The 18,468-nt window shown below is 43.3% G+C and overlaps 1 protein-coding gene across 1 annotated transcript in view; it reads left to right on the top strand.

Moving 5' to 3' along the window:
- The first annotated feature begins 1,318 nt into the window (after positions 1 to 1,318).
- The window catches only part of gprc6a (G protein-coupled receptor, class C, group 6, member A), a 33,375-nt gene continuing 16,225 nt past the window's right edge, over positions 1,319 to 18,468 (top strand). The window contains exons 1-2 of the mRNA XM_073057440.1: positions 1,319 to 1,589; positions 15,450 to 15,753. Coding sequence (XP_072913541.1) covers positions 1,378 to 1,589; positions 15,450 to 15,753 — 516 coding nt within the window. The 5' untranslated portion in view covers positions 1,319 to 1,377. The remainder of the gene's footprint in view (positions 1,590 to 15,449; positions 15,754 to 18,468) is intronic.

Here is an 18,468-nt window from a genome sequence, read left to right as displayed (position 1 = left end):
TACAGATCTGTGAAAAAGTCTCGGGCAAACTAACTATATATACGTGCACAGTGTTATATTTCAACACTAGTGATAACAGCTCATTTAAACATTATCAAAACAGCCATCCCTCTTCTTATTGACAAGTCCCAAATGAGTTTTTTTCTGCTAATTAGACCCCAATAGTCCAGAGTCAGAAACAAGATCAAAATTGGGCTTATTACAATTGACATACGTTGTGAAATTTGTTGTTTTTGCAGCAGCAGTGTAGAGCAGTGTCTAACTCAATGTCCCCGTCAGGAGAGGGGGAAATGGGTAAGCCCGGCCAGCAGGTGAAGCTGTACTGGCCAATCCCCTGTACACTGGATTACAGAAACATTGATGAACTCGACTTTAGACAATGGAGACGGGAGGTCATCAATGGCCTGTGTTTCATTGGGAGCTAAATACCCAAGAAATACAGTGCAACACATAAAAAAACTGTAAACTACAATAAGTATTAGATAAATTGAATAAGTACTGCAAAAATTGTGAGGTTCATTGTCTGTTTAGGAATCTGAAGAACCTGTTCCTAAAATGTTGAGTGTGTGGCTTTAGGCTCTTGTACTTCCTCCTCGATAGCAGCAATGAGAAGAGAGCATGTCCCGGCTGGGTGGGGGGGTTCCTTAATGGTGGATGCCACCTTTCTGAGGCATCGCCTTTTGAAGTTGTCCTCGATGCTGAGGAGGATAGTGCCATAGAGTGATAAAGCCATAACACAGAAACAAACCCTTCAGCTCATTTAGTCTGTACTGAGCCATTTAAACTGCCTACTCCATTGACCTCCACCAGGATCATAGCCCTCCATACCCCTACCATCCATGTACCTACCCAAACTTCTCTTAAATTTTGCAATTGAGCTTGCATTCATGACTTGTGCCAACAGTTCGTTCCACACTCTCACAACCGTCTGATGAGAGCTGGAAAGAAGCAGTCCTGATGGAACCAGCTGAGTTTAGAACCCTGTCCAGCTTTTTGCAACTCTGTGCCTAAGCCTGAGTAAACATGGCTTCACAATTCACTTCATATCTTTGTGGTCCTGTCCACTTATGGAGAATTTGTTCCTCATTTAATGTTGAATATTTATCAGCCTAAGAACAACTGAGTGAAACATAATATGAAATCATAATTTAATGCCTGCATAATGCGAATCCACCGAGCTCGTTTGATTGACACCGATAGTGTTTCTGCAATCCAGGAAATCACCTACCAAACCAACAGGAGAAGCTAAAACAGATTTAAATAGGGTGTGGTTAAATACTTACGACATGATTTTCTATGTAACCATGAGATACCAGGAACTTGTGAACTCTGTGAAGGTAATCACTACCCGAGCTAACCGCTCCAATTAGAAAGAAAATGGCAAAATTTTCCATAATGGCATTTCTAATTCTTGTCTTGTTTGTGGTGCATGCCTCATCGACCAAAGCACCAAGTACCTGCAAAACTATGTATGAATCTTACCAGGTCTGGTCTCCAGGTGATATCATGATTGGAGGTCTCTTCCCAGTACATGTGAAGATTGCAAATGAACTGGATGCCAAAAAACCAGAGGGTCAAACTTGCAAAGGGTGAGTGACTGATTTAAAATATTATCAAAGGCATTTTAAGTTAACTAAAGTCTATATGGCATATGAAGCCATCGGTTTAAATTTTACAAGTAATTCATGAATTAATAAATGGCATAAAATAAGGTAAGTGATACAAGTTTATTTTCTATCTTACTTTTTTTCTTGTAGTGAAGAGGGGAGAGGTGACATTGACCATGGTAGTATATTCTGTAACACAAGTAATTTAGTAGAATTCCTATCATCTCTTTTAGAGTTAGTAATACAAATTAAATCTGTCTATTGATTATTTAATGTGTTAAGTCAAGGAAATAATTCTGCCTTTATAATAGAAACAATCATGAGAAAATCTGCAAATGCAGGAAATCCACAGCAACACACACAGATTGAGGGTCTCGGCCCGAAACGTCAACCGTTTACTCTTTTCCGTAGATGCTGCCTGACCTGCTGAGTTCCTCCAGCATTTTGTGTGTTTAATGTCATTTCTAGTACACATGTGTGAAAGGGAACAAAATATTTGTTACTCCAGATCCGATGCGGCACAAAAAGAAAATGCAATAAGATAAAGCGCACAATAATTAAAAAACTACAATAAATATAAATACATAAGACAGCTTATATACTTAGATTAATTGTATATCCATAAAGTGACACTCGGCACAGGAGAGCCTGTATATAAGGTGACTCTGACAGGAGATGATAATGTCGTGGTAGTTCAAGGTGTGGAGGTGTGGGTTAGTGGGTGGAGATGTCATACTGCTTTTGGAATGTAACTGTTTTTGAGTCTGGTGGTCCTGTCGTGGATGCCACGTAACCTCCTCCCTGATGGGAGTGGGATGAACAGTCCATGAGCAGGGTGGCTGGGATCCTTCATGATATTAATACCCTTTTCTGGCACCTTTCTGTATAAATGTCCTTGATGGGAAGTAGGCTGGTGCCAGTAATGCACTGGGCAGTTTATAAGATTACAAAATTCAGATCAAAGCTGCAAAGATTCATTTAACGCTCATAGATATTTAGTCTTCCCCTGACAACACAATTAGATGGGGAACATATTAGCTGTGATCCTACTCATCATCCTCATCATGATCATTACGTGCCATACCGTATGACATCATCATTATGAGCCGTATCGTATGGCGTGGACGATCATAGTCTTTGACCATGATTGTTGTTGGCAATTTTTTCTTCAGAACTGGTTTGTCATTGGTTCCTTCTGGGCAGTGTCTTTATAAGACAGGTGACACCCCCCCCCCCACCACCACCAGCCATTGTCAATACTCTTCAGAGATTGTCTACCTGGTGTCAGTGGTCACATAACCAGGATCTTGTAGTATGCTCCAGCTGCTCATACGACCATCCACCACCTGCTCCCATGACTTCATGTGACCCTGATCAGGGTGGAGGGGCTAAGCCGTTGCTACACCTTGCCCAAGGGTGACCCGCAGGCCAGCGGAGGGAAGGAGCGTCTTACACCTCCTTCAGTAGAGCCTTCCCAGGATCGGATTAAAGCTTTTAATTAGCAGCAAAGGTACATGCTTCAGTATTATATCTACACACCTATGCGTGATTTACCATGGAGCTTTAGAGTCAGAATTAGAATCAGGTTTAATATCATCGGCATATGTTATGAAATTTGTTGTCCCCGCAGCAGCGGTACAATGCAATACAAAATAATAGCATAAAAAACATGAATATGAGTATATAAGTAGTTAAATTAAATAAATAGTACAAAAAATAGTGAGGTGGTGTTCATGGGCTCATTCAGAAGGGGAAGAAGCTGTTCCTGAATCATTGAGTGTGTCCCTTCAGGCTCCAGAACCTGCTTCCTGATGGTAGCAATGAGAACAAGGCATGACCTGGGTGGTCCTTAATGATGGTTGCCACCTTTTTGAGGCACCGTTCTCCTGGTTACTAAGGAGGTTAGTGCTCAGGATGGAGCCGCTGATTTTACAACTCTCTGCAGCTTATTTCTAACCTGTGCAGTGGGCCTCCCATACCAGCTGGTGATGCAGTTCGTTAAAATGCTCTCCACGGTACCTCTGTAGTAATTTGAGAGTCTTTGGTGAGATTCCAAAGCTCCTCAAACTCTAATGAAATGTTGCCACTGTCATGCCTTCTTTGTAGTTGCATCAATATGTTGCGTCCAGGAAATCACTGACATATGTCATGAAATTTGTTGTTGATGACGTATTTCAGTGATATTAAATCTGCAACGTAAAAGCTCAGCATAACTATCCCAAGCTTTGTCTGCATGTTATTGTTCGTTAGTTTGATGAAACGAAATGGATTTTGAATCCATTTCAGAGGTGCTTAAGTGTAAAAGATTTGGGTCTGGGGCTTTTCCTGACTCTACCAACTTTGCCTGTTTTCCGTCTTTATAATTAATGCTGTCATCGCTACTGGCAAAATACTTAACAAACACAAGAAATTTTGCAGATACTAGAAATCCAAAGCAACGCATGCACACACACACACAAAATGCTGGAGGAACTCAAAGTTGCCCTTCAGGCCAAGACTGCTTTTCAGGACTAGAAAGGAAGGGGGAAGGCACCAGAATAAAAAGGTGGGGGGAGGGGAAGGAGACCAGCTGGAGAGTGATTGGGGAAGCCAGGTGGGTGGGAAAGATCAATGGCTGGAGAAGATAAAATCTAATAGGAGAGGTTAAGAGGCCAGTGTGGGGAATAGAGAAGAGTGGAGGGAAATTTTTAAAATACTCATCTTTGTCCTCAAATCCTTTAATGGATCCTTCTCAGTATATTTCTGTGGTCATTTTCAATCTCACAGCTCTCTGGGTTCATCGAACTCTGAGCTCCTCTGCGCCCCAGTTTTCTTCAGTACATCACTGGCACCTCCCTTGTTTATTGACCAGAAGCACAGCTACAGAATACCACTCACGCCGAACTTTACTGATTTACCATTTCACTCCAGCCTGAAGATCAGTCATAGAGCCATATTTTTCCATGAAGTTATTGATCATCTGACCTGTTATGTCTTCTTTGGTACTAAATTAAATTTTGGTTGAGAATGCTTCTTTGAAACCCTGTGGCTTACTTTTGTGAATGAGGGTGAATGACATGAATACCGACTTGGTAGCAGACTGTAGATACGTCTCTACCAGAGGAGGTGTAACGCGCTCCTTCCCTCTGCTAGTCTGCAGGTCACCCTTGGACAAGGTGTAGCACCTGTGTAGCTCCCCGATTAGGGCCACATGAATCCATGGGAGCAGGTGGTGGATTGTCATATGAGCAGCTGATGGACATCACAAGTCCTGGTTAGGCGACCACTGATGCCAGGCTGACAATCTCTGAAGAGTATTGATAATGGTTGGGGTCACCCGTCTTTTAAAAACACTCTAAAGAAGAAGACAATGGCAAACCACTTCTGTAGAAAAATTTGCCGAGAACAATCATGGTCATGGAAAACCATGATCACCCACATCATATGACACGGCATATAATGAAGGAAGGCTATGAAAACGAGGAAGAGAATGATAACCTAAGACAATATACCCACGATCAACATGACCATAAGACATTAAGACCAAAGAGAATGGAGCAGAATTAGGATGTTCAGCCCATGGAGTCTCATCTGCGTCATTCAATCATGGCTGATTTATTTTCCCTCTCAACTCCACTCTCCTGACTTCTCCCATAACTTTTGAAGCCCTTACTCATCAAGAACCTACGAGGTCCAAAACTGCTCACAATATGCCAAGTGTATCTGATCGATGCCTTATAAAGCCTCAGCGTTACATCCCTGATTTTATATTCTGGTTTTCTCATAAGACAAGGTATGGATAGATAACAGGACAATCCGGGAATATAGTTCTGAGGGAGATAAGCAGCCATGATTGTATTGAATTCTGGAGGCTGCCTCAGAAAGCTTGCGGAGGTGGCATGTCACGACTGAAATGTTCTTTTGGTTGTCTACTCAACCCCATCCATTGTGTCTTCTTGCGTGCATTAGAACATTTAAGGCCAACGTGCTCAGAGTTTTTTGTGCAAGAGTAGTTGCACAAGTGCTCTGCATGGCTCAAAAATTACTTCCCTGTCCTATGCTGGGGTTAGAGGCCTGTCTGTGTGTGTGGGGGGAGGTAAAGGGATTATTTTCCTGAGATTGGAGGTCTGTCTGTGTTTGTGGGGGGTGGTAAGGGGGTTTGTTTTTCTGATATTAGAGGCCTGTCTGTGTGTGAGGGGAGTTAAGGGGGTTCGTTTTCTGATATTAGAGGCCTGTCTGTGTGTGAGGGGTGGTAAGGGGGTTTGTTTTTCTGATATTAGAGGCCTGTCTGTGTGTGAGGGGTGGTAAGGGGGTTTATTTTTCTGATATTAGAGGCCTGTCTGTGTGTGAGGGGTGGTAAGGGTGTTTGTTTTTGTGATATTAGAGGCCTGTCTGTGTTTGTGGGGGTTGGTAAAGGGATTTGATTTGCTGGTGATCTATTGTTTTGTACTGGTTTAGTTGGTGCTGCTTGCATTGTTCTGTGGTGTGTTCTTGTGGTTCATTAAGGTTGTTATAACCGGGAGGGGGTGCGTCTCAAATAGCCTCTGACAACCAAAAACAACTCAGAAACTAAGCCCAGCGGAGCCACTTCTACTGACAGGAGAAGGGGCAAAAACAGGTTACCGGCACATTAAAACCAGTCATTTCGGGCAGATGGGGCTCTTCAACCGTGGTTGGCAGCTCATTGAGGAGAAGGAAAATTCTGATCTCAAACCTCCACTACCTTGTGGTTATACCCTCTCATGGGGAAGGCTTTGGGAGTGAATCCCAAGGAAAAATCCGGAGCTGAAGTCGCTAAGGCAGTCCCACATTGAGTTCAACACTGACTGGCAACTCCTGCGACATTGCTGGCACCAAATTATCGGTCTCTGCCGTTCCTTTGGGTTCATCAGATGCGTGGAGACAGGAAGCTCGCTACTTGGGCAGCAGCTTGCTCTCCATAATCGTACTGCCCAGGCTTGCGTTTGACAGCTAGATGCAGCATCCATGGTCAACCAAGACCAACTGAGGGCCTCACTCACTCACTCACTGCTGTACATTGGAAATTGTCGGCAGGCTTTGAGGGTGACAGGCGTAAAGTTCAGCAATGAATCCCTGCGAGTCTGCTGGGGAGGTCAAGGCCTGGAGTCACAGGCCCAAGGCTGGTGGTTGGAGACCTGACTGTGTATGAGTGTGAGTGGGAGGGAGGATTGCTTATGCTGTTGTAGTTTGTCATTTATTGTGCTCTGACTCGTTCTGCTGAGCATTGTGGGTATGCTATATTGGTGGCGGAATGTGTAGTAACAGTTGTGGGCTGCCCGGAGGGACACCCTTGGGTGTGTTGGTTATTAATACAATCAATGCATTGCACTGGATGTTTCCATGTATGGGTGATCAATAAACTTGAATCTTGACAATAAAAGTGGAAAGTGGTCATCTGGCTATAGGACTGGAAAAACATCTTACTGTTAATAATAATTTTTAATTAAGCCTCAGATGATGACCTTGGGAGAAATAGAAGGCCAATGAACAGGCAGTGGAGTTTGTCATTTGGGTTGAATGCAATGGCTCTGGTCTTGCCAATATTTAGTGTCAAGAAACATCTGCTTGTCTGATATCTGAGAATTAGGCCGACAACTTAGACAGAAGGAAGTGTTGAGAACTGTAATAGGCATTCACTTTCCAGGGCTCGAGATGGTTATTGCCAGCCTCAGCTTTCTGACCTTTCCAAAGGGTCAGAGTGGTTGGTGACTAAGATAAACTCTTAACAAATATTCCTTTCTCGACCTTTTGTTCTAAACGAGTAAACAGTGAGGTTTTGTAGGCCAATATTTAATCAGCGTAAGATAACAGGGATATGTTAATAGGCCTGCATCAAACCAGACAACACTGGTTTCTGCCGTTGTGACTGAGTTCAAGGAAGCTTGCAGACCAGACTGATGTTGTTACTTAGCACATCAAACATGGTCACAGGTATAGTTGATCAATCAATAGTTGGTATATTTGTGTATGCAGAGAGTCAGCCCTTACTGCATTAATCTTAAGTGTCTGAGATCTTTAGGCCATCTGTGTGAATGACTTTGTCCCAGCAAAGGTATCTGAAGAGCATCACATGCAGATAATGTCAACTGGTAGCAACAGCATAGATGTTAGAAAGCGTTGGAGATTGTTAGAAATGACAAGGAGAATGATGGGAAGACCGGGTGACACTGGATCACTCAGCCTATTTGGTACTCTATCCCAATAATTACAATGAAGCAAGCAGAACTGAACACAATATTCCAAATGTGGTCCATTCAGTCTCGTGGAACTTGACAGCAGGAGGGGGAAGAGAGAAGGTAGTTCCGTCAAAGGTTTAGAGAGTTGAATAATCTTTGTCATCACCACATACTATGTCATCAGTGACTTTAATAGGGAATGGTACCATAACGCTTTACAGTGCCAATGGTCAGGGTACGATTCCTGTCACTGCTTGTATGTTTCCCCATGACAACGTGTGTTTTCTTCAGGTGCAAGTCGGTTTCCAAAGAGTTACGGGTCAGTAAGTCGTGGGCATGCTATTTGGCACTGGAAACAGGCTGACAATTGCCATCCTTTTATTACGTTAGTCGTTGTTTGTTATACATGTGATAAATAATGCTTAATAAAAAGGGCAGAGACAGTACTGTGTCAGAGAGAGAATCAAGTCGAGTCATTCAAGCAAGGAAGGATGGCAGACTGGAGCAAGGACTGTGAGGAGTCAGAACATGTTTTGATAGAGATTTGGTAGAGGTATACAACATTTGAGGGGTATACGTAGGGTAAATGCAAACAGGCTTCTTCCACTGAGGCTGGGTGAGACAACTAGAGGTCATGGGTTAAGGGTGAAAGTTGTAAAGTTTAAGGGGAGCGTTCTTTACTTAGAGGGTAATGAGAGCTTGGAACCAGCTGCCAGTGCAAACTCTATTTCAATGTTTAAGGAAAGTTTGCATAGGTACATGGATGGCAGGGACTTGCAGAGCTATGGTCCGGATGCAGGTCGGTGAGAGTAGGCAGTGTAAGCGGTTCAGCAGGGTCTAAATGGGCGAAGGGCCTCTTTCAGTGATGCACTTTGCAATGACTCTGCGACTCTGTGCTAGCTCACTGGATGGTGTGGACAAGGCTGATCAATGCCAGACTTAGTAACAAAGGAATACACTTGAATCGAGCCCTGCTTCTCTTGGAACTGAACGCAGAGGATGCGGACAATAGGGGTTAGAGAAGATGACTTGTGGTTTAGCAACAAAAATATTTATTTCTTTTTATTTATTGAAAAACAGCATGGAATAGGCCCATCCGGCCCTTGAGCCACACCGCCCAGCAACCCCCCGATTTAATCCGAGACTAATCACAGGACAAATTACAATGACCAATTAACCTACCAACCCAACTGGTACGTCTTTGGACCATGGGAGGAAACTGGATCATCAGGAGGAAACTCACACAGTCAACAGGAAGACCATACAAAATCCTTGCAGGCAGCGGCTGGATTTGAACCCGGGTTACATTGTGCTAACCACTATGCTATCGTGCCATCCTACTTTAAAACTGATTGATTGAATTGAATTGGTTGGATTTCCGTTTATTGTCATTTAGAAACCACAACTGCAATGCAGTTAAAAAATGAAACAACTGTAGCCCCCTGGCTCGCCTCAGGCTCGCTCAGCTCGCTTCCGTCTAGGGGGAGCAGCCTTCGGCCCCGTCAAACTGCGTAATCAGCTTGTGTGGATGCTGTGTGATGTCCCCACCCTGCCGAATAACAGACAGTACACCATATGTGATTAAGTGATTACACTTTATAGATCTTACTGGAACTAAGTGATTAATAATGATACAGTATATATGAAGGAAAAGAAAATAAAGAAAAGGCGCCAAAACTTATCAAAGTCCAAACCACTTCATGCACAACTGTTGGAGCTCAATTAACAAAGTCTTCTGGCCACCATTCGATCCCCTCAGACCTCCTCGACTCGCAGCTCAGGACCACCTGAAGTGATCAACCAAGCACCCCTGGCACGTCTGTCTTCGTCTCCTCTCCTCGCCGAACCTCCTGGCCTCGGACCCCTGTTCCATCGCCCGGTTTACAGCATCGTGCCCCCTCTCTCTCCCCCTCACGCCGACTCCCCAAAATGCCCTCCAACAATCAGCTTACAGACCCAGAAGAAAGAATAACATTAATCCCAATTGGTTAACAAATGAATACAATTCACAATATCAGTAATTTTAACCCAAACTAACTGCGAGAGAACGCACTTATCATAACAAAGAAGCATTCCTACTTTTAACAAAACAAAGAAGCTATTTTGATTAACATACGCAGTAACAAAAGAACCCCCTTACACACAAAAAAACCCACAAAAGAAGAAACCCCCTTACACAACGTTCCTCCAGAATGATATCACAAAAGCACATGACAAAACAGATTACACCAGAAAATCCACATAACGTTTGGCAGTCCCCAAATCCAGAGTCCGGAGAGGCTGCTGCCTATTAATATCGTGCTAACATATCTTCATTAGTGATCATCTTCTGGATCTGAGCAGGCTGAGAACTAAAGAGCTGGGAGCCAGCATAAGGACCAGAGAGAGCAAAGAAACGATTAGCAGCACACAAGATGCAGGAGGAACTCAGCAGGTCCGGCAGCATCTGTGGAAGGGAATAAAGAGCTGACGTTTCAGGCCAAGACCCTTCATCAGGACAGGGAAGGAAGAAAGAGGAAGCCAGAATAAGAAGGTGAGGGGAGGGACAGGACCACACGGGGCAGGTTGAAAGGTGAAGGGAAAGGTGGGTGGGACGGGGGAGGGGACAATGAAGGTGGAAGCTGAGAGGTGATAGGTGGAAAAGGTAAAGAGCTGAAGAAGGTAGGAGAGGACAGTGGACCATGGGACAATGGGAAGGAGGAAGAACATCAGGTGAGGGGGGTTGATGAGAAATGTACTGTATGTATGAAATGTAGTGTGAAATCCTAACCAGGAATTAAATCAGAAACGAGATTGACAAACCAGTAGAACCAGTCACACATACTGGCAATGACAGGTACTGAAGACGGAAAGAAAAACAATACCTGACAGAGCTGTGGGCCAACAAAATAACTCCAGCATTTAAATAGCTAAACAGCAGATCAGAGGCACCTGGGTCGTGCAGAGAGTCTTAGAGCAGGTCAGTGTTGAATTCAAACAACAAAAAGCTGTCATCGTCATTATGTGCCGTGTCATATAATGCGGGCGATCGTGGTCTTTCCATGACTGTGATCGTCCTTGGAAAATTTCTGTACAGAAGCGGTTTGTCATCACCTTCTTCTGGGCAGTGTCTTTACAAGGCAGATGACTCCAGCCATTATCAATACTCTTCATAGATTGTCTGCCTGGTGTCAGTGGTCACATAACCAGGACTTCTGATCTGCACCGGCTTCTCATACAGTCACCCACCACCTGTGGGGCAGCATGGTAGTGTAACAGTTGGTGTAATGTTCACAGCGCCAGTGATCAGGGTACGATTCCTGCCGCTGTCAGTTGGGTATATGTCACAGCGCCAGTGATCAGGGTATGATTCCTACCGCTGTCGGTTAGGTATATGTCACATTGCCAGTGATCGGGGTATGATTCCTGCCGCGGTCGGTTCGGTATATGTCACAGCACCAGTGATCAGGGTACGATTTCTGCCGCTGTCGGTTAGGTATATGTCACAGCGCCAGTGATCAGGGTACGATTCCTGCCGCTGTTGGTAGGGTATATGTCTGTTCTCCCCATGTGAGTAACCTCTTACTGCTCTGGTTTCCTCTCATAATCCAAAAGACGTATGGTTTAAGGTCAGTAAGTTGTACGCAAGGGTATGTTGGCGCCAGAAGTATGGTGACTCTTACAGGAGGTGCCCAGCACATCCTCAGACTACATTGGTTCTTGACACAAGCAGTGCATTTTACTGAGTGTTTCAATGTAAATGGGATAAATAATGCTAATTTTAATCTGGTTTTCACTCGACTCACCTAGGTTACTCGATGAATACTGGAGCCTTCAGCCACACTGTCCTTGCCCAGTAAACACCCTGTCGTTTGTAGCAGCGGCCCCAACAGCGGGCACTGGCCTGAGTGACTCAGTATCTTTGGTCACACCACAATTAAACCGTAAGACACAGGAGCAGAATGAGGCCATTTGGCCCATTGAGTCTGCTCTGCCATTCCATCAAGGCTAATTAATTATCCCTCAACCCCATTCTCATGCCTTCTCCCTGTAACATTCGACTTATCAAAAACCTATCAACCTCAGCTTTAAATATACCCAATGACTTAGCCTCCACAGCTGTCTGTGGCACAGAATTCCACAGACTCATCACACTTTGACTAAAGAAATTCCTCCTCATCTCCATTCTATCAGATATCCTTGTAATCTGAGGCTGGACTCTCTGATCCTAGACTTGCCCACTCAACAAAGGTTCAAAGGTTGATTTTATTGTTAAGGCATGCATGTACAATACAATTCTGATATCTGTCTTCTCCAGATGGCCAGGAAATACAGAAAGACAATGCATCAACTCTGCCCCCACATCAAAAAAAGAAAAAGAAACATAATTTGTGAACCCCAAAATCCCCTACCCCATCCCCACAGAAAAAACAGCAACAATAGCATCAAATCCTCCACCCCTCCCCTGCAGGAAAAAAACAGTGATGATAGCAACAAATCCCCAACCCTTCCCCTGCAGAAAGAAGTGACAATGACAATCCCCTACCCCCTCACTCACAAAAAAGAACTACGACAAAAACTGTCGACCCGTCCCTCCCATGCACAAAGAATTAATAGATCATCCACCCGCCAATTGGTCACAAGCGAGAAAACACCAAAAAACTAAAGGAGACCAATATAAAATACAGTCCAATCACATTGAATAGTCAGAACATTGAATAGTCCTTCCGTGACTCAGAACGCCTAGGTGGTCTCCTTGGGGAATGATCACTGACCGTCTGGCCTGCATTGGGTACAATCACTGACTCCTTCCGCATTCACTTCAGTGGGCTCCATAGGGAACGATCGCTGGCCACCTGGCCTACATCAGGAGCGATCGATGACCCCCTCCGCATTCACCTTGGTGAGCTCCATAAGGAGAGGTCGCTGACTGGGTCAGAATGCTGCCAACCCAGCGGCCTCTGTTGCGAGCAATCACTGATCTCCTCCGCATTCACCTCGACGTTTCAATCTGCCTCGCCACTTCGAGATGGAGTGGTTCATGACCCCCACGTCCCGCCTCTGGTCTTTTCCGTGAGTCAGCTCATGTTCTTGGTCCTTTTGGGGTCCACGTCTCTGATCTCCGGGCACAGCAGAGCATAGATCATTCGATCAAGTTCCAAACTACCCATCACAGGGTCCAACAGTTTCCGTAACACAAACAAGACATGAAGAACAGGCAGAAAGCATAAAAAATAAATAATGTAAGAGATTTGCCATTGTTGTTTGCTGATGCCATCTTGGAAGATCTTGAGATTGTGAAAGAATATGCACAGTTAGAAGTTCTTTGTGTTGATCAGAATAATAATCATCCTGGCCAAGTAGCTTTCATGATCAGAATAAAAATAGAAATAACAAAAAGATCAAAAATTATTTTTCACATGTATATTGATGTAGTATCATTGTTTTAGTACTTTAATAATAATTTAGTGTTATTTATCTACTTATTATCATTACTTGTTTCTTTTTGGATTTTCACAATTTGTCAGTTTGTGTGTGTTGTTTTCCATTGATTCTATTACATTTCTTTAATCTACTGGGAATGCCTGCAAGAAAATGAATCCCAGGGTAGTACTTGGTGTGATATATTTACTTTGATAATAAATTTACTTTGAACTTTGAAACATACAGTGAAAGGTGCCGTTTGCCTCAACGACCAATACAGTCCAAGGATTGTGCTGGGGGGAGCTGTAAGTGTTAGCATACTTCTAGCCCCAACTTATTATCCTGTATGTCTTTACAATGTGGGAGGAAATCCATCCCATCACAGGGAGAACATACAAGCTCCTTACAGGAATGGGTGGAATTGAATTCAGGTTGTAGGCATTGTACATTACTGTGTCGTCCACAATACAAGGATTATAATCAACGTTCCCTCTACGTTTTACAGCTGAACAGACCAACAGCTCTTAGCATGAAAGTTTACATAGCCTGTAAACTGTATTGCATTTTAATTTTTTTTGTAATATACACATCAAACAAACACAAACCACAACTTACAAGACAAGTAAACAATGTCAGATAGTCAAAACAACTGATAGGCACAATGATAAAAGTAAAATATTTGGACTAGTTGGCATTGGCGTTCAGCGGGCTTGTAGTTTATTAACAACGAACTACCAACTTCCATTCTGTGTTTATTGTTACAATTTATAACAGTAATGTAACTTGAAACACTGACAATGTAATATGTCAAAGCTATAAAAGGTTTCAAAGTAAAGGTAAACATTTATATTTAGAAAATTTGTGGATTATATTCATTAATACATAATTACATAATGGTATTTCACAATTATATTAACATAGATTTCAAAATTCTAAGACCATAAGATATCGGAGCAGAATTAAACCATTTGGCCCATTCAGTCTGCTCCACCATTTTATCATGGATGATCCAATTTTCCTCTCACCCCAATCTCCTGCCTACTCCCTGTATCCCTTCATGCCCTGATCAATCAAGAATCTATCAAACTCTGCCTTAAGTACATATAAAGACTTGGCCTCCAATGCTGCCTCTGCATCAAATTGCACAGAATCACCACTCTCTGGTTAAAGAAATTTCTCCTCATCTCATAGAATGTCCCTCTATTCTGAGGTTGTGTCCTCTGATCTTAGACTCTCCCACCATAGGAAATATCCTTTCCACATCCACTCTATCACAGCCTTTCACTATTTGACAGGTTTCAATGAAGTCACCTCTCATTCTTCTGAATTCCAGAGAATACAGGCCCAGAGGCACCAAACACTTTCAAATACAAGTCATTCAATCCTGGAATCATTTTTGTGAACCTCCTTTGAGCCCGCTCCAGTTTCAGCACATCCTTTCTAAGATAAGGGGCCCAAACTTGCTCACAATACTCCATGTGAGGCCTCACCAACGCTTTATAAAGTTTCAACAGTACATCTTTGCTTTTATATTCTAGTCCCCTTGAAATGAATGCTAACATCTCATTTGCCTTCCTCACCATAGGCTCAACCAGCAAATTAACTTTTAGGGAATCCTGCAGAAAGACTCCCAAGTTTCTTTGCACCTCAGATTTTTGAACTTTATTTGAATTTAGAAAATAGTCTACCCTTTTATTTCTTTTACTAAAGTGCATGACCATACACTTCCTGACACTGTATTTCATCTGTCACTTCTTTGCCCATTCTCTTAATCTGTCTAAGACCTTCTGTAGTCTCTTTACTTCCTCAAAACTACCAGCCTCTACCTATCTTCATATCATCCACAAACTTCGTAACAAAGCCATCAATTTTCCATCATCTGAATCACTGACATATAACATAAAAATTCCATGCTAGAATCATTCCTGTAATACCAGGGGCTCTTAACTTGTTAAGTAGCCTCATGTGCAGCACCTTGTCAAAGGCCTTCTGAAAACCCAATTACAGAACATCAACCGATTCTCCTTGGTCTACCCTGCTTTGAAATTATATTAGCATAATTTCAAAGTTATATTGCCATTATATATGAAAGGGAATTCCAGCCGCACAACAACAAAGACTACATGCGCTGGAGCATTTCAGTTACTGTGCGGCCGCGGACCTGCGCAGCTCAGAGGGAACAGTGATTATACTAACATTAACGTATGCCTACTGCATAATTTAGTCATCTTTATTTCTCTTCACTTTCCTCTCTGATCTTCAGGTTTGACGTGCGAGGTCTGGTGAAAATTCTTGCCATGATCCACTCCATAGAGATGATAAACAATTCGACTCTGTTACCTGGAATCAAGCTAGGATACAAAATATATGACACCTGTACGGAACCCACGATGGCATTGAGGGCAGTCCTGAAGTTCCTTTCCAAAGCCAACTCTTCAGATAACTGCATTGAAGTTCACTGTAATTATACCGATTACCTGCCAGCGGTTAAGGCAGTTATTGGAGCTGCTACATCAGAAGTTAGCATTTCAGTGGCACGGTTACTGAACATAAACCTTATGCCTCAGGTAATGAAATCATCGGAGTCTGATAATTTACGGTTACCTATAAAATATTCATTTTTCTCTCCTACTCTGAGCTCATTTGGTCTTGCTGATCATGAAATACAAGAGATTCTGCTGACGTTGGAAATCCAGAGAAACACATCAAAATGCTGGAGGAACTCAGCAAGTCCGGCAGCGTCTCCAGAGGGGAATAAGCGGTCAATATTTCAGGCCAAGGCCCTTCATCAGGACTGGAAAGGAAAGGGGGGAAGTAGCCAGGATAAGAAGCAGGGGGAAGAGGGGGGGGGAGTACAAGCTCGTAGGTGATAAGAGAAGCTAGATGGGTGGAGAAGGGGGGATGAAGTCAGTTGATTATCTTGCAGGCTGGCCATCTGTTGTGCCTACACTATCCCTCAATAATGAACACAACAGCTGATCCCCTTCCCCATCCCTCCTCTTTCATTCCTCACTCTGTCTCCCCTCTTACCTTTTCTCCTCTCTTGCCTACCCCCTCCCCTCGGTGCCCATCCTTCCTCCCTATCTCCCATGGTCCACTCTCCTCTCCCATCAGATTCCACCCTCTTCAGCCTTTCAGCTTTCCCTCCTATCACTTCCCAGCTTCTCTCTTCATCCTCCCTCCCCCATCCAGTTGGCTTCACCTATCGCCTTCCAGTTTGTAATCCTTCTCATGCACTCACCTTTTAATTCTGGCTCCTTCCCCTTTCCTTTCCAGTCCCACTGGCGAGTCATGGCCCGAAACATCGACTGTTTATTTCTTTTACACATGTCGACTGACTCTTTTGAGTTCCTCTAGCATTTTGTATGTGCTGCTACAATCTTTGATGGTTCTGCTTACATTTGTACTGTACAGAGTGGTACATAGCTAGAATTTTACTAGATTATGCATGTTTAGAATCAAAGAAAATTAAAATTAGAAAGAGGATAAATGATTAGGTGAATAAATTCTAGAGCTACAGTACGGTGCAAAAGTCTTGGGCACATATATATATGGCTAGGGTGGCTAAGGCTTTTGCATAGTACTGTACGTTATATTATACACCCAGCCTTGAAACACCAGGCAAGGTTATTTGATTCAAAGCAATTATTTTATTGATCATTACAGAATGTCTATCTGGTGCTTGCCGCTCTGCCCCTCTCCCTTCCCTTTGTCATGGTCGTGTACTGGTTAGCACAACGCTTACAGTACCAGCAACCCGGGTTCAATTCCCGCCGCTGACGTTTGTACGTTCTCCCCGTGACCGCGTGTGTTTCCTCTGGATGCTCCGCTTTTCCTCCCCACAGTGCTTGGTAGGTGAATTGGCCATTGTAAATTGCCCCATGATTAGGCTAGGATGAAACTGGGGGAGTTGCTGGACGCATGGTTCGAAGGGCCATAAGGGCATATTCTACACTGCAACTCAATAAACATAAATAAATTACTCCCCTCTCCCTTCCCACTCTCAGTCCTCAATAGAGACCTGTATCAGAATCAGGTTCATCATCACTCACATAAATGTTTTTACATCAGCAGGATGGTGCGATACATGAAATTACAAAAGTACTGTGCAAAAGTCTTAGGCACATATAGTCAGGGTGCCTCACTGGGCATATAAAAGTAGGAGGCACCCTAGCTATATAGATACATATATACTTTGTGTATATGTGTGTGTATATATATACACACACACCTGTGCCTATGAGTTTTGCTGAGTGAGTACTATATATTACATTGCCATTTCCAAGAGCGTCTTCCCTCTGCCATCAGAATTCTCCATAGTCCATGGACTCATGAATGCTACCTCGTTACTCCTTTTTTCATTATTTAATTTTTGATGCCTTTGGTGATTTTATCTCTCTGTGCTGTTGCAACTGCAAAACAACACATTGCACATCATCATCATCAACATGTGCCATGTCATGTGACATCATCATTACGTGCCCTATTGTATGATGTAGAGAATCACGATCTTTCCATGACCATGATTGTTCTTGGCAAACTTTTCTGCTGAAGTGCTTTGCCATTGCCTTCCTCAGGGCAGTTTCTTTACACGATGGGTGACCCCCGCCATTATCAATACTCTTCTGTCTGCCTGGCATCACTAGTCGCGTAACCAGGACATCCACCACCTGCTCCCATGGCTTAATGTGACCCTGGATGGGGGGAAAGGTACTAAGCAGATGCTACACCTTGCCTAAGCAGAAGGAAGGAGCACCTTACACCTCCTTTGGTATAAATGTATCTCCATCCTGCCACCAATGTTCCCTGTAAGGTGGGCGAGTGTGAGTGCACACACATCTTTTGCTGGTAGTGCTCAAAGGAGTTCAAACTACATGTGAAAGGTTGTCACCATCTACCTCGTTGGCATGTTAAGTATATTTCACAATTGTACACAATCATATTTCCTTCTCCGGTTTCTGATGTAGACAGTGTTGACAACGTGGAGTTTGCGATGATTTGTCTGCAGATTTTAGAACTGGCTTATTTGTACTGTTTTTATTGAAGAAATTGTTCAGTGCCACATGTTGTTGTCATAGGGCAAAAAATTGCCCAGCACAAGGTTTTTGCACACATAGTCATTACAAGTTAGAGGGAACATCACCCAACACCCATACAAGACCAACAATGCAGCTGATGACAAGATAAATCACAAATACTAAGGGCAAGTCATAGGTAAAAGTCAATTTTGAACAAACCCACTAAAAGTTATCAGAATACCCAGAGCAACATACACAACATGC

This window comes from Hemitrygon akajei, chromosome 9, assembly GCF_048418815.1.
Source record: "Hemitrygon akajei chromosome 9, sHemAka1.3, whole genome shotgun sequence".
Lineage (NCBI taxonomy): Eukaryota > Metazoa > Chordata > Chondrichthyes > Myliobatiformes > Dasyatidae > Hemitrygon > Hemitrygon akajei.
Note: the sequence above shows the minus strand (reverse complement) of the source record. Positions and strands in the feature narration are given on the sequence as shown.